Raw genomic sequence first — 23557 nt, forward strand, 5'->3', positions numbered from 1 at the left:
ACAAGATTGAAGAACAAAAGAGGCTCAGAGACGAGAGAGAGAGAGAAAGAGATGAATAGTATGAGAGTGATTCAAAACAAGGGTCTGTTTTGTGTAGAAGGAAGAACGAAAAAGCGGGAACTGTTCAAAAAACACGAGGTACGAAGACGGCGTGACAGCTGCCTTCAGCCAATGAGAGCATGCCACGTGTCCTTGGAATAAGAAGCGATTGAAGAGACACTTTGACCAGACAGATAGAACCCAGTGTAAATTTAGCTCGGCTGGAAAGGCTAACGAGTTTTAGCTCGGCCGGAAAGGCTAAAGGGTTTTTGAGCTCGGTTGGAAAGGCTAAAGAGTTTAGCTCGATAGTAAGTTTTTAGCTCGGCTGGTAACAGGTAATCCCTACCATGCTATGCAGATGGAATTAAGAAGCAATTGAGAGGGTAATTTATATATAAATTAGGCCGAGCTGGGTAATGGGCCGTTCATTGGGCCACGGTAAAAAGGGCTGGATAAATAGGGGCTTGGAGTTAGCCCGGTCCTAAGAACGCCTTATTAGCCTGGTCCAAAGGAGCCTTGCAGTTAGCCCGGTTCGAAAGAGCTTGGTGGTTAGCTCGATCACCACGGTCGGCGCGATAACAGTTAGCCCGGTCATACCATATTGAGCCAAAGTATATTAAGCCTTCCTCAGAACCATGCTATGGGTTAATTCGGTCCTAGCTCAGTATGGTTAGCATGATCTCAACAGCCTGGTTGGAGTACATCGAACCGAGGTACACGCTGCGAAAAGAAGAACCGAGCTAGGTGGAGCTCGGTCTAGTCTGCAGCTTTAACATGGCCACGTTATCCCGGTCGTATTGATATCCGACCTAGGTAAAACCATCTAACTTGATTTAAGCAGTGAGGGGGGTGTTGAAGGATAAGTATTATCTTTCAGGAATGTGATTCCTAGGAGGACTCTACATGGAGAAGTAAGAGTCCTACGAGGATTGTGCTACGTAGAACCTATAAAAGCTCATAACATCACCTATGGAGAGGTAACACAACTTTGATTCTCGAATACACAGAATTTTGTCTATTTGTCTATTTTTGCTGACTTAGGCCTTGGAGAGGTATCCGGCACACACCCGCTGGCTAGCTCACGTTTGTGTTTTCAAGGAGTAAAGCGATGACGTACGGGGGAGCGCAGACTTGATCAATAGGATTATACGAGAAGATTTATTTCTTTCCTGTACAGGACCAATCAATAAAACTGTTTGTGAGATATGATTTATTGATAAATATCCCAATAATTTTCCCTATAAAAAAAGAAAAAGGAAAAAGAAGCTAAATTCGTTTACAACCTCGCATGTGTCGGTTAAGCCCAAAACGTTCACTGGGCCGCCAGCGCCAAGCCCGGGCCCTGAAGCGTTGTTCGGAATTGGTAAACACACATACGACGCCGTATCGTAGTGTGCAGTAGACAACTACATGCCTTCGTGCCCTAAACCCCGTCTTCTCCAGAGACTCTGCGGCTTGTGGTCGTAAAGCCCTAGCGTTCTTCTTCTTCGTCCTGTTAACGATGAAGCTCGTTAGGTCCATAATTTTTTTTTATCTCTTTTATTTTTTTTATTATTCTGCTTTAATATGCTGGTAATTCCATTGTTAATCTGCTTTTTTTTAAAAAAAATAAATAAATACTTTGTTTGTGGTCTTTGATTTTGTACGAGCAGGTTTTTGATGAAGTTGAACAACGAGACCGTGTCGATTGAGCTCAAGAACGGAACCGTTGTTCACGGCACCATCACAGGTCTGTCTTTTTCTCTCTTCTCTCTGTTTGGCTAATGAGAAACTAAAGAGTGAAGAAGAAATTTTTTAAAAAAAAAATACATTTTTTTCTTATATTTATATGGAGATCTGTTAGCTGGCGCGTTCTGTTTTTTAGTTCTCGAACGATGAATATTTTGGAATCAGTTTTTTTTTTTTTGGCTCAAATTTTACCAGTAATGAAACAATGGATTAGGGTTTTGTTGGACTAAGCTCGTGTATATATGTATTCAATTGCTAAACACTTGAAACGCATACACACACAAACACATAAACATTCGTTTGTATCTTTGATCGTGACTATTGTGATTCAGATTTTTCTTTATTGGAATCACATGCCCTGTCTTTGACATTTTGGAATCACATAAACACTCGTTTGTATCCAAGGAAATCGTAAGCCAGGATTTATGCCTTTTGGATGTACGGTTCTTCTATTTTGCGTGGCATCACTGGCATGAATAGAAATTTGAGAAACCACCATTGGTAGACAGACATGTTGTAGATGAAATTTTAATCTGTAACAAGTTAAATTATTAATTACACTGCCCATCAAGCTTCTTTGAAGTCCCACCCACTTTCCCAATCATGAAATCTGAGCATTGGAACCGTCTTCAAAACCCAATTGGTAGTATACAGGCTGACAATTTTCATTTAACCTCACAACCCAAGCCATTGAGGAAGTGTTAGTCATGTATTTGTTATTAGTTTTCCTTCTGTTTGTGATTCTTGAGCTGAAATATTATTTTCTCTCAATAGCATTGTCAAGAGAACAGTACTAACTGAACACCACTCGTGTGACTGAATTTAGATTTGCACGAAGCGTGATTATCTTTTAGTGAACTTTCCATTGCATCAAATAACCACAAGTGCCGTGATTTCCATTAGGTATCAAATATCGTTATTTTCAGTTATCAAGTTGGTTTGTATATTTCAGAACAGATTCAAGACTTGGTTCCAAACTGCAGCCAATTAAATTAATAAAATGTTTTTAAAATCATCCCCATTAGAAAAGTTTTGGTTTATATCCAATAAAATGGGGCTAAACTACACAATTAGCTAACAAGGACATATGTTGTTTGATGGTCATGTTTCTCTATCTTAACTCAAAAAGACTTGTACAACTTTTTTAGAATACTATTTTTTATTTACAAACATGAAAGCTAGATCCTGGGATTAGTTCGAGAATTGTTTCAGTTTGTAACCATATCAGATTCTTTCAATAGGATTTTGTAGAGCATTTATACTTGTGGTGTGAGCAGAATGTTGCAGTTTGGCATTGCAGGAGCATTAGCATAATGGCATACCTTCGTATGCCCAAAAGGCTCTGCACCTCGAATGAAAAACATGAACAATTTGCCTGTGTATAGTGTAGATACCACACATATTTGTGAATGTATATGGATGTATGGTAGAAGTTTGGGGCAGGGTTTTGGCTTGGGGGGTCATTGTGCTCCCAAGATTTTTGAGCAGAAGCTAACCAGCCTACTAGTTTTTTTGGAGGTCAGGGAGGGCCATGGCGCCCCTCTGTTGCCACTGGTAACATTTCCTTGAATTTTAGGATTTATCCAGGTTGAATATATCTTTTTGCCCTTAGTTGTGCCCAATGTAGCTGGATAACTACTGGCAGGTGGTTGCTTGTGAGATATTTTCTTCGATTTTTAATTGTCACTCTTTCCTTTGTGGAAGTTTTTTTTATGTCTGAAACTTTCTCATTTGAATTTTGGTTTTTGAGCTTCAAAATAGTATGGTATTCAGGTTCCATTAGTAGCACTTATTAATCAACTTATTTAGCTTATTCAATTAAAATAAGTTGACTAATGGTGTTTGGTTGGAATTTTGGATCATAGCTTATTTGACATTTTCAACTTATTTGGCTTTTAAGCCACAATCTGTAGCTTTTTTAGCTTATTTGAAACCCATAAGTACATTTGGACAAAAGAGTCTCGTCTTTTGTCTTAATTATAACTCCCAAGGGTATCTTGGATATTTGCACAACAAAAAAAAAACTACGTGACAACTTAATTAACCAAACAGGTTCAACTCTTTCTTTTCTTTTCTTTTCTTTTTTTATTTTTAAATTTATAATGAAAAGTTGTACCAAACAGATTTACAACCTATTTTAAATCTTTTAAGCTAATAATGTAAAAAGCTATAATCCGGAAAGTTGACTTATAGGGATACCAAACAGTGCCTTAGTACCCTTCTACGCTTTTTCTCCCCTACTATTACAACGTAGATCCTGCTATTGTGCATTTGTGTGTATTTGTGGAATGGTGTTTTTGCCCACTCTCCATGCCCATGAAAAGTTTGACTTATACAACATGACCTTACCTTATAGTTGAAGGTTCTTTTTGTTAAGATTGCAAGTTTTTTGTCTTTTTTGTTTGTTTGTTTGTTTTTTTTTTTTTGGAGTCAAACTAACTGGATGACTTTCCATGTTATTAATGCATATGACATACAGTTGGAGAGAGTTATCTGATGGGTTTTGTTTTCCAATTAAAAATCTGATTGTTGACTTGAAACACATGGTTGCATGTTACATGTTCAGCTGAATGTACCCCACTTTTTGATTGCTTGCTTTGTTGGCTTGATATAGGTGTGGATATTAGTATGAACACACATTTGAAGACAGTGAAACTTACACTGAAGGGTAAAAATCCAGTGACAATGGATCACCTGAGTGTGAGGGGTAACAATATTCGCTACTATATCCTTCCTGACAGCTTGAATCTCGAGACTTTGTTGGTAGAAGAGACACCTCGGGTCAAACCCAAGAAGCCAACTGCAGGTATTGCATTATTGTTGTGGCTGCAATTCATTGCATTTCGTTGTCAATTTCTTTTTCTTCTATGTTCCACTATTTTAATCTCATGTGCATTTTCTCTTTCTAATAATTCAGGGAAGCCTTTGGGACGTGGCAGAGGCCGTGGCCGCGGGCGCGGACGTGGCAGAGGCCGTTAGCTATGTTGCAGTCATTGCAATTTTTGGGGCATTTGGTTTTGTAAAGCATCTGCATTGTGGAAGTTCCTGTTTCCTATCTAGTCTTGAAATAGCTGAATCTTTTTTCCTGATGGTTATAAGTTTGAGCACCATTTTCATATAATCTGTAACTGTGGGTTTGTTTAGACTTTCTAATGAGAAAGGAATGGATGTGTTTTGAATGACTCCATAACTGTGATTCTTCTCGCATTTTCAGACATGAAAAGCCTTCTTGGTAAGCAGGGTTTGCCCATCATTGACAGTTGGCACGTTCTGAAGTTCCTCCTCAGTTCATACCATACATTTTATTTATCAAAAAAAAAAAAAAAAACAATGTCACTAATTTCTTTTTGTAGGGTTTCATTCTAATAGAACTAGGTAATCTTCCAGTGGTTTGTTGTCAGGTCTAACTATGAATTGGGAATCTGAATCCTCTGCTTGCAATGATCTTGTTGTGCTTCCACCCATTGCATAATCTAAGGCCCCGTTTGTTTCCAGAGATGGAATGGAGGGGATTGATAGTGAGGGGATTAATAGTGAGAGGATTGTTAGTGAGGATCGTTTGTTTTCAGAGATAGAATGGAGGGGATTGATAGTGAGGGAATTAATAATGAGGGGATTGTTAGTGTGGGGAATTGATAGTGAGGGGATTAGTAGTGAGGAATTGTTAAATTATTTTTATATAAAATAATAAAACAAATAAAAAAATATAAAAAATTAAAAATTATATTTTAAAAAAAATTTCCAATATATAAAAAATAAAAAAAATAAAAAAATTTCTAATCCCCTCACTATTTTTCTAATACCATCTCTACCTCCTCACTATGAATCCCCTCCCCAAGGGTATTAGTAATACCAAGGTATTAGTAATACCCTCCCTATCTCTCAAAACAAACATGGTATTAGTAATACCAAGGTATTAGTTAGTCCCAAGGCTAACTCTCAAAACAAACACCCCATATACTAATCCCAAGGTATTAGTAATCCTAATCCCCTTGCTATAACCCAAAACAAACGGGGCCTAATAGTCTATGGATTCATTTGGGAAGGGAGTTGACTTTTTAACTATTTTAGTCTGGGATTAAAAAGTTTTGTTTGGAAAGAATTTTTTGACTTTTTGTGAGAAAAAAATATAATAATTATGAGTTGGATGTGATATTTTGTCTTACTGAGTTAAAAAATTTATCTTGTCTTTTTGTGACTAAAATAGTTCTAACTCTGCTTCCCAGACAAAGCCTATAAAATTTATGATTGTAGAAATTTTCACTCTATTTATTCTTGGGGCGGTGCTCCGGACCCCCAGTACTGAGCGACTCCCAGTACCCCCCACCTCCACATGGGGGGCTGCCAATGGAGAAGAAAAAGAAAAAAAAAAATTTTTTTGGCCAATCAAAACAGACCCCCGGCACCTCCACTGAGGTCTAATCCATTTTCCTTATTCTTGATACGAAATTCTTTTTATAAAGCCTCCAAATCTGTGTGATACTTAATCACATTTCTTATTTCATTTTCTCACTATTAGATACAAAATAATAAAATTCACATTAATTAATGTACATGTGATTTATTCACCTATTTTTCAATAAATAATGGGATTAGAGTCTATAGAATCTAATCCCAACTTGAATATTAATTAGGTATAAAATTCAACTCAATCCGATTTTATGAGAAAAATATGTTTTTTTAATTATTAAAAATATTGTATTGAACAATGGTCACTCCTAGATTAGATGTATCATTTTAATATACTAATGACTACAAAACCATGAGCTAAAACAATGATATTCCTTATCACAAGACTATGATCTAAAACAACGTTGTTCCTCACCACAAACCCATAATCTAAAACAATTGTTTGGCTGTTTTTTATTATTATGGTTCAAGGGTTTTGTTAATAACACAGGTCGCTTCGGACCGCGATTGAATACCCGTCAATGCAACCCTAACCCGTAGTTCATGGGCCATTTTGTTAACCCGTTGGCCAAGTCACGCCCTGTCGTCTAGTCCACGCAAAGCAACTCTACATGTACTCGTTTGACCTAAGAATTGTATAGATATATACATCGTTACAGTTACTATTGATGTTCAATACAAGCTTGCTTGCATAGGAAGGAAGAAGAAGAAGAATCTTCAATGGCGAGATCAGGGAACGCGAACGCACTGAAATCGACTGCTATCGTTGCCGGAGCCCTAGCTTTTGGGTGGCTAGCCATTGAACTCGCGTTCAAGCCATGGCTTGACAAGGCCCGTGCCGCCTTGACCAAGTCTGACCCGACTCGAGACCCCGACGACGCCGATGACGACAGCACAACTAAGAAATCGCCGACGGCCGACGACGAAGGCCTCTGAACTCTGAAGCCCCAAATTTAAAACCCTAGGTGTTATGTGTCGTATATCTCTCCTGTGTTTTTGTTTTTTGATGATTAATTATTAGGGTTTTGTACTGTGAGACAGTTTTGAAGTCAAGTGATTAATCAATAAATAGCTCTGTTCTTTCAATTTCCATTTACTAACTTTCACAAACATGAATTTGACAGATCTATATATATATATATAGAGAGAGAGTGTGTGTATGAGTTTCTGCTTTAAAGTGATAAAATCAATACTATCATATGGTTGTAGATTGATTTTCTCTATTATCTTTTGTTTTGCATTATTTAAGTGGACAAAATTAAAATCCAAAAAGATGTACATTTATCTTGTGAGTTATGCGGAAAATAAATCTTAATCATGAAGTGTACTTTTTTGTGTTTTAATGATGTGCATTTAATAGTTATGTTACTTGAATTGTTTTTGTGTAATTTGCTTCTTTGCATGTTTGCTAAGACAACAAAACTGCTACTCAAAAATTTTCATATGCATTTCAAATTTAAGAAAAAGTGTCAAAGATAAACTTATCCTTGAATTACAATTTGAAGCATTTCCCAGCTCGCATGTTGATGGAAAATTAATTTTTAAAATCAAAATTTCAATTTAAAGTGGTAAGTGCTTGTGTATTACATAGAAGATTGACTAAAGTGTGTGTTTACAAGTTATTTCAAATTATCTTTTGTTTTTAAAACTTACAAGTTACAAGTCCAATACAAGTATCTACCTGGATTGTTAATTGGCTTTGGCCAACCTTTCATGTGAGTTTCTTCACTTCTTAGGCAAGACTGAACTATTATTGGTACATTTCTTAACACTATATTTCTAAGGTGTTTAGCTAGTCACATGGTTGTTACATGGGCTCTCTCTAGCCAATTAAAATATATTTTATGATTGTTTGAATGTTGTGTTGCAGCTAGCCAGGGGAAAGCAGGAGAAGACAAGCCCTTTTGCAGGATACCTTAGCAGAATCGGACTCTGTTTTGTAGTTTCTTTTGTTCTGTGATTCTGTTTTTTTTTTTTGTGGGCTTTGGTTAAGTTTCTATTTGGTTGTGTTTTAGTTTTTTAACTTTCAAGTCTATAAAAAATAAAAGTAACCAAAAGTTCAGAAACATCCATCGTTTTTATTTTGTGCAGAAACAATTTTTGGTGTTTCTAAAAGGTGGTTTGTTTTCATAAAATTATCACCCAAACAGCTTTTGAAAACAGTTCCTTAAACAAAAAACACAAAATGAAAGCCAAAAGCACAACCAACCAAACAAGCTTTGTATAAGAATTACTCTGTTCTGTCTTGTAGGCCAAGCCCCAAGGCCTTCTATGTTTCTACACTATAATTTGTCTTGTTTCCTTTCTTTATTTTTTTATTTTATTTTGTTGTTTTTAGGTACCAAGGAAACAAAAAAAACTAAACCAAAAGACTACGTCTTATGAAGGGAATACTAGTGGCATTAACCAACTGGCTAAAACACTCTTGTTTTGTCATGAAATCCTTACAGAAATTTCCTTTCCCTAGGATGTAGGCAAGTAGTAGTTTTATCTTGTTTCTAGTAATGTTGTTCTATGTATGACCATATAAAATATCACTAATGTTGTGTTTGGTTGGAAGATTTGGGGAGGGATTTGGAAAAGAAAAGGGAAAAGGTGTGTGAAACTAGGTGAAATGTATTTATATTTTATTTACATTTCACCTAACTTTTCCCTTTTCCTTTTCAATTCCCTCTTTAAATCCCTCAACCAAAGACGGCGTAAGGTAATATATGACCAGTCCAACCATATTATGCTCGTCCCTTTCGTGCCCATTAGGTCACCTACACATTTGATTTTAAAATAAACCCTAGCCAAAATAAATGCATCTCATCAACCCACTGAGTATAAATTAAATTTTAAGTTGGTCTGTATAGTGTCTTCATCTTGATTACTCTATCTACTACGGTTGACATATTAACATCAAGTGAGTCAAATAGAAAATGAGTCTTTCTGTACGATTTGGTTTCTTGTACTCATCCGATTGGGCATGGAATTTTATAAACTTTTACAATTGCATTGGAATTGATTATGGCAGGGACATGACGAAACAGGTGGCTGGGTTGGTCACACATCCAAATCATGAATACACATGTAAAGTTTTTTTTTTTTTTTTTTTTTTTTTTGGGGGGGGGGGGGGGTGTTGAAGTGAAGCCCAAGAAAGTTTATCAATGATCCAATCTAGGTATGCCCTTATCCCAAGCACTTGTATAGTCTCTATCTGCATCTGCACAATACACTGTCATTATGGTTCATTCATTGTTAAATAGTATGATATTTGTGAGGACCTCATTTGCGACCAATTTTTTCTATTATTATATATTACTTATATGATCAAGTATCCAGATTAGTTTATACGTATTTCAACCAATCTCAAGACTCATGCAAAGCGCCATTCCATGTGGATTGAACAAATTTTAGACAAAGTTCGGAGATATAATTCCAAGAAATTTATAATGCTTAATGAGAATTAAACTTGAAACCTAAATGAAGCACACCCTTATATTCTAAGGTGCACTATTAAGCCAACCCCTAGATTCCTCATTTTATACTTTGTAGGTTGCAACTTGCTCATTATTTTTTTGTTTATTGGTGTGGGTCAAGATGTGTTGGCCATGCTCTAAATTGTGCGTTCTCAATTATGATTCACATCTTCAAAGTTTCAACCAATTGATTAGCTCTTCAAAAAATCTTGTACATTGAGGTCATGGTTCGGTTCTTTCCATTGATATGTGTATCGTTTTCTCTGCATTAGTTTGGAGTGTTTAAATAGCTACCCTTTTACGGAAAGAATTTTACCTAATAAGGTATGGATGTGATTTACAATGTTTGTATTTATAATTGTAAATAAGATGTTTGTTTTTATAATTATGATTTTTTTGTCTTACATACATGTATTTTGCGTGTAGTATCTTCTGTATATATAGACTTTTGCTTTACGTTTATTGAGTTGTTTGTACGTTTATGGCTGTGTTAAATTTTTCTCCCCCATTTTTTTGTTAGATTTGTTGTGTGTTTGTAGTTATATGTTGGACTATGTGTTTTTATTTATTTATTTGGACTTTATGTGATAGTTAGCCTCCATTTGGGAAGTGGGTTGGTTTTTTGACTTTTTTGACTATTTTAACCTGGGCTAAAAAGTTTAGTTTAGGAAGAGTTTTTTGGCTTTTTGATTTTTTTAACTTTTTTTGTGAGAGAAGAGTGTAATAATTATGGATTGGATGTGATGTTTTGTTTGTTATGGCTAAAATAACCTATTTTGTCTTTTGTGGTTAAAATAGCCCAAAACTAACTTGCCAAACGGACCCTTAAATGTCTATTTTAATGCAATTATCTCTTATTAGTGAAAAAAAGAAGCAAGAATTGTGTCCCAAGTCACTTGGACCTTATTTGAAAATAAGATATTTTAATAATTTTTAATTTTTTAACTAAAATACGAGGTAAAAAAATTAATATATTTAGGATGATTTTTTACAAAAAGATAGGTAAAAGGTAAAACCAAAATAGAATTTTTAAATTTTTTATATAATTTGTTGATTTTTGACCTTTTTAATAATTTTCTTGATTTTTAGGCTAAAATCAAGAGTGGCACATTTCGTTAATTTGTTGCTAGTTTTTAAAACAAATTATTTGGTGAAAGTAATGGGAAAAAAAAAAAGAAAAAGAAAACACCCTTTTTATGTACATTTTCCTTTCCCAGGCAAAAATATTTTTTTGTCAAATTAATTTGAATTTTTTTTTTTTTATAAAAAAAATTTAGAAAGCTGAGTGAAAATGAAACCAGACATTTCTCTCCAAGAAGTCAAACAGGAGGCCGAAATCGAGTGCATGCAATACCACATAGCAAGACTCACAGGCTTCGATTGTTTTGAGAGATAGAATGAAGGAGATTGATAGTAAGGGGATTAATAGTGAGAGGATTGATAAATTATTTTTATATAAAATAATAAAAAATATAAAAATTAAACATTAATATTTAAAAAAAAAATCCGAATATACAAAAAATAAAAAAATAAAAAAAAATTCTAATTCCCTCACTATTTTTCTAATACCATGTCTACCTCATTCTTACCAATCCCTCTTCCTCCTCCTTACTAGTCCCAAGGAATTACTAGTCCCCTCCCTATCTCTCAAAACAAATATCTCATTCTCAATCCCTTCTTCACTATCAAACCCAATCTCCTCTCTATAACCCTAAACAAACGGGGCCTTAGGTCCTACTCTTCACCCTGATAAATCAAGATATATATGATATAACAGTAATGATTCAGATCTCTATAAAATATCACCTCTCTAATCGTTACTCACTTGTAATTAGTCTAAGTAAAAAAAAAGAAAGAAAAAAAAAAGGATAAATTACACTGATACCCCTGAGATTTATATTTATTACAATTTTTCTTCTCATATTTGGGAAATTACACTGACCCCTTGTTAATTTAATTTTATGTATGATGATGATTACGGTAAAGGGGGAACTGTTTTGAAACTTTAAACCTCATAGGTAATTTGTAATAAAACTTTAAATTTCAGAGAGGGGATGTAATTTTCAAAAGATAAGAAAAATTGTAATAAATATAAACTTAAAAAATGTCAATATAATTTATTTAAAAAAATAATACAAACACATCATTGATCCACACGAACCGGAGACGGTGGGGTCTCAAAAAAAAAAAAAAAAAAAGTCACAAATATTTTTCATCATATAATAAAGTAGTATTCAGTGACAAGAATGACGAACACACACACACACAATTATCTACTCTCTCTCTCTCATCATTTCATCGGAGATAAAGCCCAAATCACGAGAAAGCTTCACAATTTCATCAATGGATTCCTTTAGAAATTTCCCAATTACAATGGGAAAGTGACCCGTAATCTGATTCTCGTGAAAGCAGAACTCTCTCGACTCTCCAATTCCTTCAGATCAGCTCTCAATTTCGCCTAATTCACTTCCTCAATTTCTGTTACCCATTCTCTGAGGTCTGTCAGCAATCTCTCTCTCTCTCTCTCTCTCTCTGATTCTTAGTTCTGAAATCTTGATCTTTTTTGTGAAATTTTCACATATGAGCTTTGCTGTGGTTCTTCAAGAATCAAGAAGTTTGTGTGATGATAGTTTTTTGCTAAATGTGGTTAATATTTGGGTTGCTGTTGTTATTTTGTACTTTGTTTCTGTTAGTGTTAATAGTATATACATTATACATAAAGGGGATGTTTGGCAATTCTCTAAAATAACAACAACAAAAAAAAGTCAATCTATGCCCTCTATTTTTTTCATGTCTTTTTGTAAAATATCAAAAAAAAATCTAAAAAACTCAATTCCAAAACAAACCCCAACCAGATGCTCTCTATATTTTACATTTGGGGTACTCGTGTTTCTATAGGCATACAGTTTATAGATTTCCTAGCTCTTTCTATTGCCTGTAAATTCTTGGGTACTAATGAATTTGTGACTTATCATGAACTCCACAGGCATTAACTGTATTTTGATTTTTGAGTTTGCAACGAATTATAAATTGGTGGGGACTTCAGTTTGTTCGTTAGAAATATAATTACTTTCATTTTTTTGATAAATAATTTTCGTATTATTTTCTTATACCTTTCTTTGCATCAAAGATTTTCTTATATTTTCTTTTGAATGAGAATAATGAAATACATACACCTCTCTACTGTCTAAGACAATCATGATATATTTGTGAGTCATGAAAATTTTATACACACATTTTTTTCCCCCTTTATTGGTTCAACTCTTGGCTGTTGTCGTTTGTTCTTGAAATCTCCAGATTACTTTTGGGCTTTATTTGGTTACAACTTACAAGTCTAGAAGATGACCTCTTGCCGCTATCAGCATAGAACTGCATGAGGGGTGTGTGACATAGTAAGCTTATAGGAATTACTATACTTCTCTATTTGGCATGTCTTTGGGTAGTTTTTCAACTTTTTAGTTTTTCCTGACACTTCTTTTATAAGTTCAAATAGTAGGAATGGCCTCTAGGAGTTGATTTTTATCAGCTGACTCTCGGAGTGAGATGCAATGGTGGTTCAGATGGTTGGCAGGCAGTCTGCTAGCCTATTTTTGTTTGCTGAATTGGGCCAGTAACATTTTTTGTACTTTACTTAAGTTGTACTGCCAATACATTAATTGGCAGTCACTTCTACTAGATAAGGTACTAAAAAAAACTTGTTCAGGTACCACCCCACTTAAACAACAAAGTTGAAAGATCTCCAAATTCTTTATTTAATTATAACCCATTTGTTGGAATCGGCCTCTCCGCTAATAAATGGGGGAAAGGTTGTCTATCTATACTTCTCCCAGGTCCTGCTGTAAGCCAGTGCTTCATGCACTGGGTATATTTTTGTTTATTTAAATTATAGCCTATTTATTCTTAAGACTTTTTGTTTCTTATATTTGTTATCAAGGGCCAGACTATGTGGAATTTTGTGATCTACTATCCCCAGATTCAAACTTATTCTCTTCTCAATTGAAATTCATTTTGGTTTGCCATCCAACTCGACAAAGCCTTAACTCCCACATATTGAATTCAGCTATGGCCTATGCAGATGTACTTTTTGCCTTTGACATCCTTTCCTCACTTTTTATCCAGTAGAAATGCAAGCATTTTTTTAGGCCCAATCATATATTTAACTCGTGACTCGTGAGTATCTTCCACTGCTATCCATTGTCAAAAGTTTGGGAAACAATTTGTTCTCATTCTTTTGAATGTTGATTAACAGAACCTTCAAAGCTTTGGTAGATTCTTTGAATGAGGAAAACTTTTTTTGAATGGCCTCTTTGCTAGTTTCACATGTACATGAGTACGCACGATAATTTTTTTCCATTGATCTCATCTTTTTTCGTAGTGTTTTAACATAAGGTATTGTGGGCATGTTTACAACTTAGATTTGAGATAACAATTTCTACTGGAACTTGAGGGATCCTAAATAAATGAATATGATAAATTGATAATACCGATTTTTAGAGAAATCTGTGTTTATCTGCTGCAGATGGTGTTTCCAAGTGGCTCTATGTAGCCTCTTAGCAGGTATCAGATTCTAATCGCAGCCCCAGAAACAAGATAGCAGTGATTGTGATTGGGTTTCATTACTTCAAAGTGAACTTAAAACTGACTCTCTATTATTCTGAAAAATATATGAACTTTAGTTGCCTCCCAATAGCAGTTATTACTCAATTTTTGTGGTCCTAATTCCTGAGTACTACATCTTAGGAAAAAAAAGAGAGGCTATTTCTACTCCATGTCATGCTATATTTACTTGAAATGGCTATAACCAAACCAAACCAAGCCTTAAGTCCCATCAAATGGGGTCTGCTACATGAATCCTTCTTCACGCGGCTCTATCAAAGGCCATTTACTTGAAATGGCTATAGGAAGAAATAAAAAATGATATTAGAGAAGATTATATCATTGGGCATTCGGCCCAAGGACCAAGTTGTAGGATGTACAACAATTATTTTGCAAGGCTCAAAGATCTTCTAGTATGTTTTCTAATTTGAAAATAAAACTGGGAACTGTATGGCCAGCCATTATTATATTATGTTTGGTGCCAAGTATTCAACATATTGTACAACATGGAAGTTGGAATATACTGTGATTGCAAGATACTTATTGTTGGACAGTAGTGCACATTTGTATGTTTCTTCATATTTTTCTTGTGATTGTCAATATATTTCTTGTTGCACAGTTGTGCACATTTGTACATTTCCTCAATACTTTTCTTGTGATTTTTTTTTTTTTAAGATTATCGAAGGACCATGGCATTAGTTGCACAAGTTGAAAGTATGTCATCATTGAGCAGTGATCTCTTCTACGACATACTGAGGCGTCTTGATGGTGCAACTTTGGCTAGTGCAGCATGTACTTGTGCAGCACTCCGTTCTATCTCGAAAGAAGAAAGATTATGGGAAAATGTGTGTTCTTCTATGTGGCCTTCAACCAACAGGGAAGATGTCAAAAGTCTAATATCATCAATTGGCGGGTTTGAAAAGTTCTATGCAGATTGCTTCCCCCTTATTGTAAACAAGGAAGTTCCTGAGTTTAGATGGAATGACTATCTTGAATACCCCGAAGAATGGTCTGAGGCTGAATACTATGGTGACATGGATGAGTTTGAAAGCATTTCACCCTCAGATTTTGTTTCTATTGTCGATATCAGATACAAAGACAGAACAATTTGCTCAAAAGTCCTCTGGGGCATCCCAAATGCAAATGGATTCAATGGTTGGTTTTCCAACTGTCCTTTTCGGATTGATCTTCTTACCTATGCTAGAGACGATGACCATGACGGTGAAGTTACCCTTTCAGTTTCCGATGGTCTGCCACAAATTGCATCCATGGAAAGAGAGAGGAAAGATGGGAAGCTCTGGCAAGATCTCCGAAATGGACTCAGGCTTAGTTGGATTGTAGTGAATAGAAAAATAAATCAGGCTGCCAATCTTTCAAGCTGGAGCCCTCTTGGTGGACAAAGACATTGGCCAACAGACAAGGATTTCTTGATTCGCTTTGGGTCGATTCTTCCTGCAAAAGACATTCTTCCATGTCAGGTTGTAGAATGCATCCTTCTTATGAAGTTCAGGGTGGTCCATACAGAAGGTGAGGACGTTCAGACGAGTCTCAGATTGACAGAGCTAAGCATGCAGTTGGGAGACATGGAAGGTGCTCATGTTAATGGAAGAAACAGCTTGCTTGTCCTCAAAGAAGCGCTGAGCTGCCGGAGGAGCAAGAATTACAGCGAAGCCCTTGAATCGTGCCATCTGTACTCGAAAGTGCAGAGCGAGTTGAAGGAAGAGAAGATGAGGAATGAAAGCAGGTTAGACCGACTTTGCATTCTAAGTGGCATTGCTGCATTTGTCAGTTTTTGTTACTACTTTTTGTGAAGTTAGATTAATTCTGAATGGTATTTGCTTTCTTGTCTGATAAACTTTCAATGGCTGTAGTCTTTTTTGATGTAAAATTCAATTTTGGTTAGAGCTAATATTATTAAAATTTTGTTTCTAAATTTAGTTTGAGAAGGAAAGTTTCTTTGATGAAAATCATCTATCAAGATTATGCTATTGTATGAGCAGCCAAACATCATAATATTAATGACAGATCAATTTGATCAAGTGAATCTGGTATTAATTAATGTATGACTATGACCTATGTTGGTTGTATGTTCGCTTGAAATAAATTGTGAGTTGAAATCTAGGGGATGCTAACCCGTATATTCATATTCTAAACACTACCATTAAGGGAAGATTATTAGATATTTATCATGTGGTATTGTTTATATGATATTTTATTTTGGTTGATGAGAAATTGTAACACATTGGGTGAGTTATTTTTATTTCTTAACTATATGACAAAAATAAACCCCAAAGGGTTGACTGAGTGGTAAAAACTTAAAAATAAGATCTAAGGTTTCAAGTATAAGTCATTTAAGGGGCGACTCGAGGTTTGTTTAGTCATTAACTTTAAGGTTCTAAGATTAGTTGAGGTGTGCACAAATTTATCCAAACACTTAGCTATCAAAATATATATATGATAAAAATGAGTTAACATGTTGTTGGCCTTTTTGACTTTCGAAGGTTAATAATGTAAATTTAAGTCTGCCTGCAAAGATCAATTAGTCCTTACAGAATTTATAATTGTCAATCAATTATCAAGCGATTGTGTTGAAATTCTTTTAGTCTTAATGAAGAGGATTTTTACTGGTGGCTTGTTTAAGAGAAAATTATGAATAGTAACAAGTAAAATATAATTCAGAAATTGAATTTCATTAAACAAATGAAAATTTACAATGAAGTTACAACGATCTAGTCTCGACGAGATTCACAACAACAAACTACCGAAAAACTACTCTTGAGAAATGAAGGACAGTATAGGAATTGAAGTGCTGAAAATGTAAAACTGAAAAGAAAATAAAGTAAATAACTAGTTTCTGGATTTGAGTCTGGGTTCTTCATTCTGAGGCCTTCTTTGCTATTTATACTTCCCAGTGGTAACCGTCGAAGTGGGCTTCCAACCGTCGAAGCGTCCTCCTATAATTGCTGAACATGCTCTCTCACAGTCAGTCTCACTACGCCACTCTTGCAGTTAGGCTTCCTTCCTGATTTTGAATTTCAATTTATGAGTAACTATTAGGCCACGTCATCTTGTGTTTATCATCCGTTCCAGTGCTACATAGATCCATTATTACCAATACGAACTGCTACGTGTCCGACTTTGATTGACAACTTATATTAACTCCCCAAATTGCCCTCTTCATGCCACGTGTTAAGTTGTGATTGGCTAATACAAAATATGTAGCCAACATTACCCCCGCACTAATATACCCAATATTTTGTGATATTAGTGGACCAGCGCAATTTGTCTACATCTTAGGACGTGCATAAACTTGGCTGAAGTATAACCATCTTCTTAGAAACGAGGCATTGACCTTCATTAAATCCTTCCCCACACTTTAAATATTCCCTCTATATTCTCCGAATACGAAGAGACTGATACATCTCTAATAGCCAAACCAACATTTTCTTACATTGATCGAGCATACGAGGAGACATTTGACAATGATGACCGCCCTCGAAAGAATCTTCATGCATTTATTGGCCGCATTTATCCACCCCCATTCATATAAGTTATGGAAACTTTTACAAATTATCAACCTTTGGACCAAGAATTTACTAATTACAATTCTCTGGACTAAGAACTTGCAAAAATGGATATTGGAAGTTCCTCCTCCACCCCAAAACTTTCTGCATGGGATAAAGTTGCTTCATCATCTTCTAAAAATACTGGCTGGGACGCTTGGCCCACACCCACTCAACCTCAAACAAGAGAACGAATACACCATCGATTTCCTGAGTTTGATGATCCCACTGCAATTCACCCCACCATGTGCAGTTCTGTAGTATATTCATACGTTCCCTTCGACCGTCTTCACAGCCTTGAAAACAACCTGCTTTCAGCATGGTATACTTCTACCTTGCCATCCAAAATAGTGCGAAGGACTCCACACCCTACTGAAGCCTTGGGAATCAGTCCTACACTCTTAGCTAAAAAAGCAAAACTTTGTTATTCTAATTGGCTAGAATGCATGAATAGGCCTGAATTCTCACCTTCATTTGGAGGGAACCCAATTGCTCCTCCCTTACCCTCCAATCCTAACTGGATTGAGGAACTGAAATTCACTCTTTTTGAGAGCCAGCATTTCGCTCCCTACCAAGCTCCAGTTCCTCCTACTCCTTACCAACAGTACAAAGCGCAGACTCTGCTTGCCGCATTCTCCCATTTATCCTTCGAAGTCCTTCGAGATGACATCCCTCTCAAGAACTTATTATGGTTTTGTGATATTGTTTCTCGAAGTCAAATCCTCAATCCTGTGGTCCAAGCTGAACTTCATGCTTTCCTAGATCAACTTCCCTTTCTACTCAACTAGTACACAAATGCTTTTATTACCAGTGAGTTATTGGAGAATACTTCTGCTACTCGCATTCAAATTCAGTATGAAATAGAAAATCTTCTCGAAGAATATGAAGACTTTAAAAACCAAGAACCAGAGTATGAGGAAGATGCCACTATGGGTGATACACCCTGAAGATGGAGAAATAAACAAGATGGAGAAGACACTTAAACAAACAAAATTTGAAATGAAGGCCCAGCAACTTTTTTTCTAACTAAGGGCTCATTAATTAGATAAACCGAATTTAAATATGATAGAAGATAGGTTAGAAAAAGAATATGTGTTTATTGAATTTTCCTAGACAAAGTTCCATGATCTTGTGACTTTGTTCATTCCTTATTTTTACGAAATTGAGAATGTAGCCAAGTAAGTTTCCCCAATGTAAATATTACTTATCAATAAAGCTGGGCTTCTCAAATTTCATTTGTTATGGTCTGGTGTTATGTTCCAATTGTATAGTTAACATAATCTGTGTGAATAACAGCTTTGAACTTACTAATCTTGCTTCGAAACCAAGTTTAAGTGCTTTGAAGTATGGAATTTTTCCTTAGAAATTACACTGCTTACGCTTGAAGAGCTCTCTCAGATAGAAAATTCAAGGATGAAATTTTCATGTAAATGTAAGTCTTTTGGATTTCTTCACTACTTGACCAAGAATTGGTTTTGTAGTGCTTACTTATTTCAGAACCCAAAACTTTAAATAAGATAAGCATTCTAGAGACTCCTTCAAAGGATATTTCCTTATAAAGATGTCCTAAGAGTAAGCTTATAAATTCAAAGAGAACAAGCCGTAACTAATGTCTTTCTAAGGCATAAGCTTTAAAGATCTTGGAAGGAAACTGGTTTTGAAGCTAACTACAGGTTTTCGAAGCCAAGCTGAACATTTAAAATATATTTCTCTCCCAAAACTTACTCTTGAAAGAGACTCTCTATGATGTGATTTTGAGACCTCTTGTGTTTTAAAACTAGAGTTTTAATTCCACATGAGTCAAAACCATCAAATAATTTATTTCGGGTCTATTTGACCCATTGGGTCGACTTGGCAATTTTTGGATGGAAAGGTTTAAAACCCTTTTTCTTCACTCTTTACCTATTCAACCCTTACTGCTCTTGTCTACAACTTTTCACTCCTCATCCACCTTCTTCTTTCAACTCTTCGATAATAGCTTCTTCTTCTCTAAAAGCACTAGTCGTTGAGCGTGTAAGCCCATCTGTGGCTTTGAGGAGACTCATTAATGAGGAATGTGACAAATACAGAGCCGATAAACAGTGTGTTGTCGATAGACGCATCCTCATTCCCTGTCACCATGCTCAAGAAGAATACGTGCTTGGACCCATTTTCTGGAAAGCCCTTGCTCAGCTCCCTGCCTTATACCCGCGTCTAAAGGATCATTGCCTCTTTTACAAGAGCGGCCTTGATTGGGGGAGCTAGAGGTTGAACCGACTCCACCGTTGTTGGCCCACTCTGAGGCCTGAATGGGAGGAATGGTATGATCGAGTTGTTCCTACTAGGATGTTGGACCTTCAAGAACTCTGTCTCTTCGACTCCCTTCGACTAGCCAGGTTTTCTATTTCTGAAGACCATTTTCTCATACCTGCTGCACTCTGTTTTTGGAATCTATCTTTTAATTTTTTCTAATTTCGATGTGGTATAATGGCCCCTACTGTTCTTGATATATGTCATCTCTTAGGGTTATTTCCCATTAGCACTCTTTTTGGTCCTGATTACCCCGACCTTAATGTGTCTTTTTTCATTCCCCCTCTTAACTCCTCCTTTAGTGATTTCGCAAATTCTGAAAACCAAAGGGAGGGCCTTGTAATAGACCGAGAGTTCTTCTCTTTTCTTTTATGTTGGCTTTGCAAATATTTATTTTGCATTTCTTCTCAGATGATTATGCCTGAATTTGCCCCTCTTGCCAAGGCTCTTGCTTTGGGGAAGAAGATACCCCTAGCTCCATATGTTTTAGGCTACGTATATAGAGCATGCTCCCAATTTTGTAAAAAACTTTTGAATACCAACCAAGGGGAGCCACTCTAGATATTGCAATTTTGGGTCTTTGCTTACTTCATTGATTTACACTCTAGATGTCTGAGATTTTTGGTACCAAACCCTACTACTTATAGAGTAAAATACGCTAGAGCTTCACTCTACCCTTCCAATTTTGCTTACTAATTCACTTTTTTCCACCAACTTCCATCTTCCCCTCATTCTCGCACCTTTTTATGTCCCTCCAAAGCCGATGTTAGCCCAACATGGTTGAGTACTTTCTTAGCAGACAGAAACTGCTCCCAACTTCAACACAGGGGCATGTGGGCTTTTGTCTTAACTCCAAGGGAGCTTTTTATTAGCACCTTACATCCTCGAGCTTACAAATGTATAACAGAAACGTACTGCGCTGCTCAATTTGCTAGGCAATTTGGGCTTACCCAGGGGATCCTTATTCCTCTATGCAGCCAAACTAACCCCAATCTTGCTACTAGAGAGCTAAAAGTGCAAAGAACCAGGCTGGAGGAAGCAACCTCCAAATTGATTCAAGACTTGATCGAATTTCAATTCACTCCCTTCATCCCACAAAGCACTGCACTGAAAAAGTACCAGAATTGGTGGGCGGCCAACATGGAGGTGCTCTTGGCCATTTCCCCTCAGGATTTGTTAGTACAGTTAGATGTGCCCTCTTAAGCTAAACCCAAAGAGACTGGGATTTCTACTACTACTCTCATTTCCCATGCTATCCCAACTCCTACTCTTGCTATGTCAGCTCCTCTTCCTAGAGTCATTAGGGCTACTTCGAAGAAAGGTACTCATTTCCTTTTTCCCTTCTCATTTCTTTTTATGATATTTTGTTTATTTGTTTATGGCTTTTATTTGATGCAAGAACTTCTCCGGAAGGCTCTCCTCAGAGAGCTCAAGCCTTAACCATTCTCAGGAACAAGCAACAACAGCAAAAGAAAAGAAAACTCCTGTTTGACCTTGAAGAAGAAAAAGTATTTGCAACTCATACGGACAAGGAGGAGGCAGAGGAGGAGAAAGAAGTGCCATTAAAAAGAAAAAAGAAAAAGGTAACAGTCTTCCCTTTTGATTTTACTGAGGACCCTACTCATAAGGTAGCTGCTAAGGTAGTGGAGAGAGCACAATCCAAGGAAATAATTGTCTTCTAGAGGTCTGAGAAGAGGAGACAGCAATAGATACTAAGGGATGAAACTGCTGCTGCCAATGCACTTTGAAGGAAAACTGCAATGAGGCAACAAACTGCTGAGCACACTATATTCTTCGTAGTTCTCCAACCATCACCACCACTTCTAAGGCTGGTAATTTCTCGTAATCCCTGTGGTAATTTCCTTTCCCAAGATTTTAGCATAAAAGCTCACCATTGCTTCTTATTTTTTGATTCGCAGCAACAGTTATTCCACTTCGCCATCCTTCGACACTGGCTTCTTCTGTTTTGCTTGAAAATGAAAGGTCATTAGAGGCAACCTCAAAAAGGAGAAAAAAGAACAACACTAAAGTGCCTTTAAGTGTAGATCACATCTAGACAGTACTTCCACTTCCCAGCCCTACATTTTCCATACCTTCTTTGTGGCCAAGCATCCCTCTTTCTTTATGCTCGGGCTTAACTCCATATCTACCTCATCTAACCTTTGCCTTAGCCCAATTTACTCTTCTTATAGTCTTGGCTGCTCCTTCATCACCTGCGAGGGCCCTAATTGTCACCTCATCCTCAGTGATAGCTGAAACTCCCAGAGAAGATACTAGTAGCTCACCAATTTCTTGTCCACCATCCAGCCCCAACCCCTCTTCCCTTGACCTGCTGGTGTCCAGGACTATAGACACTGCTGGGAAACCTCGCACTCCTTCTCCAATCCCTGTGCAACCATCTCTTCCTTCCACTAATGATTCCTCTGTACTTTCAATGTCAAAAGAGGAGATGGATACTTTTGAAGCCAGGCTAGCTAGCTTATTTGACATGCCTTCCTCTGTTCAATCAACCAGCAGTGAAGCTAAACCATTAGTCCTTGCTGACTCCCTCATGGAAATTTTTTAGAGTTCCTCTACTATCAGCAGAGTTCCTTCGCCTCCAGTGGACTTGGGCACCTGTTTGGAATTGTTGACATTATTCTGAAGGATTCCATTCGAAGCCTTACAAATAACTATTATTAAGAATAGTTTTTTCTAATGCTGCAAAGTTATTGAGCAATCCAACGTGGCTAATTCAAGCCACTTATACCAGGCAACAGCTACTATGGATTTCTATGTCAATATCTACCATATTGCTAAAGCTGTAGAAGAGAAGCTACTGAAGGAAAAGGAATTTGTTTCCCATATACATGCTGAGATATCTGAATTAAAGGGACAACATTCCTCTGCTTCTCAGTCTCGAACTCAACTCTTGAAGAAAAAGGCCCAGTTAGAGGAAGAGTTAGCAGCAGTTAACCTAGCCTTAGATCGTACTGCTAAAAAGTTGCAAATTACCAATCAAGGGCTAGCTAATCGTAAACAGGATATGACTATAGCCATTCAGTTGTTCCCATCGCTTAGGAGTAAAGAATCAATTGTAAAGGAACAATTGAAGCATTGTACTGATTTCTAGGCGAATTTATGGCTACATGTACTTAATTCTTTATGAAATGAAAACATTTTATTATCTATCTGAGTGTCTCATGCTCTCTCATTATTTTATTTAGCACTCTCTACACTCCTTGTGTCTCCCACACAGTTGGATCATAAGGCTTCAAGTACCTGCCATTAATTTTCTTGGGATGCACATAACCATTCAGGTTCCTTAGATGGTAGGCTCCTCCAGACAAGACTCTATGAACCCGATATGGTCATTCTCAATTAGGTGATCATTTGCCAAATTTATGGCACTTAATGCCTATTGGAAGTATTGTCTTCCATATTTAGTCACTTTCATCAAAGCTGATGTGCTTGACTTTCTTATTATAACTT

General features: G+C 36.4%; 2 protein-coding genes and 1 long non-coding RNA gene across 6 annotated transcripts; all 3 read left to right on the top strand.

Annotated features, from left to right (window-relative positions):
* Positions 1-1307: 1307 nt before the first annotated feature.
* LOC114287684 (small nuclear ribonucleoprotein SmD1a) lies at positions 1308-4954 on the top strand. Its single transcript, XM_028231131.2, has 4 exons — positions 1308-1554; positions 1692-1768; positions 4382-4573; positions 4685-4954. The coding sequence occupies exons 1-4, from the start codon at positions 1541-1543 to the stop codon at positions 4744-4746; spliced, it is 345 nt and encodes a 114-aa protein (XP_028086932.1). The 5' UTR covers positions 1308-1540; the 3' UTR covers positions 4747-4954.
* Positions 4955-8047: 3093 nt separating this feature from the next.
* Positions 8048-16167, top strand: LOC114287692 (F-box protein At2g27310). Of its 4 annotated transcripts, XM_082905406.1 has the most exons (3): positions 8048-8719; positions 8882-9340; positions 14910-16167. In XM_082905406.1, the coding sequence occupies exon 3, from the start codon at positions 14924-14926 to the stop codon at positions 16043-16045; it is 1122 nt and encodes a 373-aa protein (XP_082761532.1). In that variant the 5' UTR covers positions 8048-8719; positions 8882-9340; positions 14910-14923; the 3' UTR covers positions 16046-16167. The 4 variants fall into 4 exon arrangements, with proteins under 4 accessions (XP_082761532.1, XP_028086939.2, XP_028086944.2 ...); XM_028231138.2 differs by lacking the exons at positions 8048-8719; positions 8882-9340 and adding an exon at positions 11075-13018; XM_028231143.2 differs by lacking the exons at positions 8048-8719; positions 8882-9340 and adding an exon at positions 11871-12135.
* Positions 16168-17874: 1707 nt separating this feature from the next.
* Positions 17875-23256, top strand: LOC145807383 (uncharacterized). Its single transcript, XR_014350425.1, has 2 exons — positions 17875-21918; positions 22006-23256. It is a non-coding gene; the product is annotated as an uncharacterized LOC145807383 (long non-coding RNA).
* Positions 23257-23557: the final 301 nt, after the last annotated feature.

Source organism: Camellia sinensis, chromosome 14 (genome assembly GCF_055761805.1).
Source record: "Camellia sinensis isolate YWXY chromosome 14, ASM5576180v1, whole genome shotgun sequence".
Lineage (NCBI taxonomy): Eukaryota > Viridiplantae > Streptophyta > Magnoliopsida > Ericales > Theaceae > Camellia > Camellia sinensis.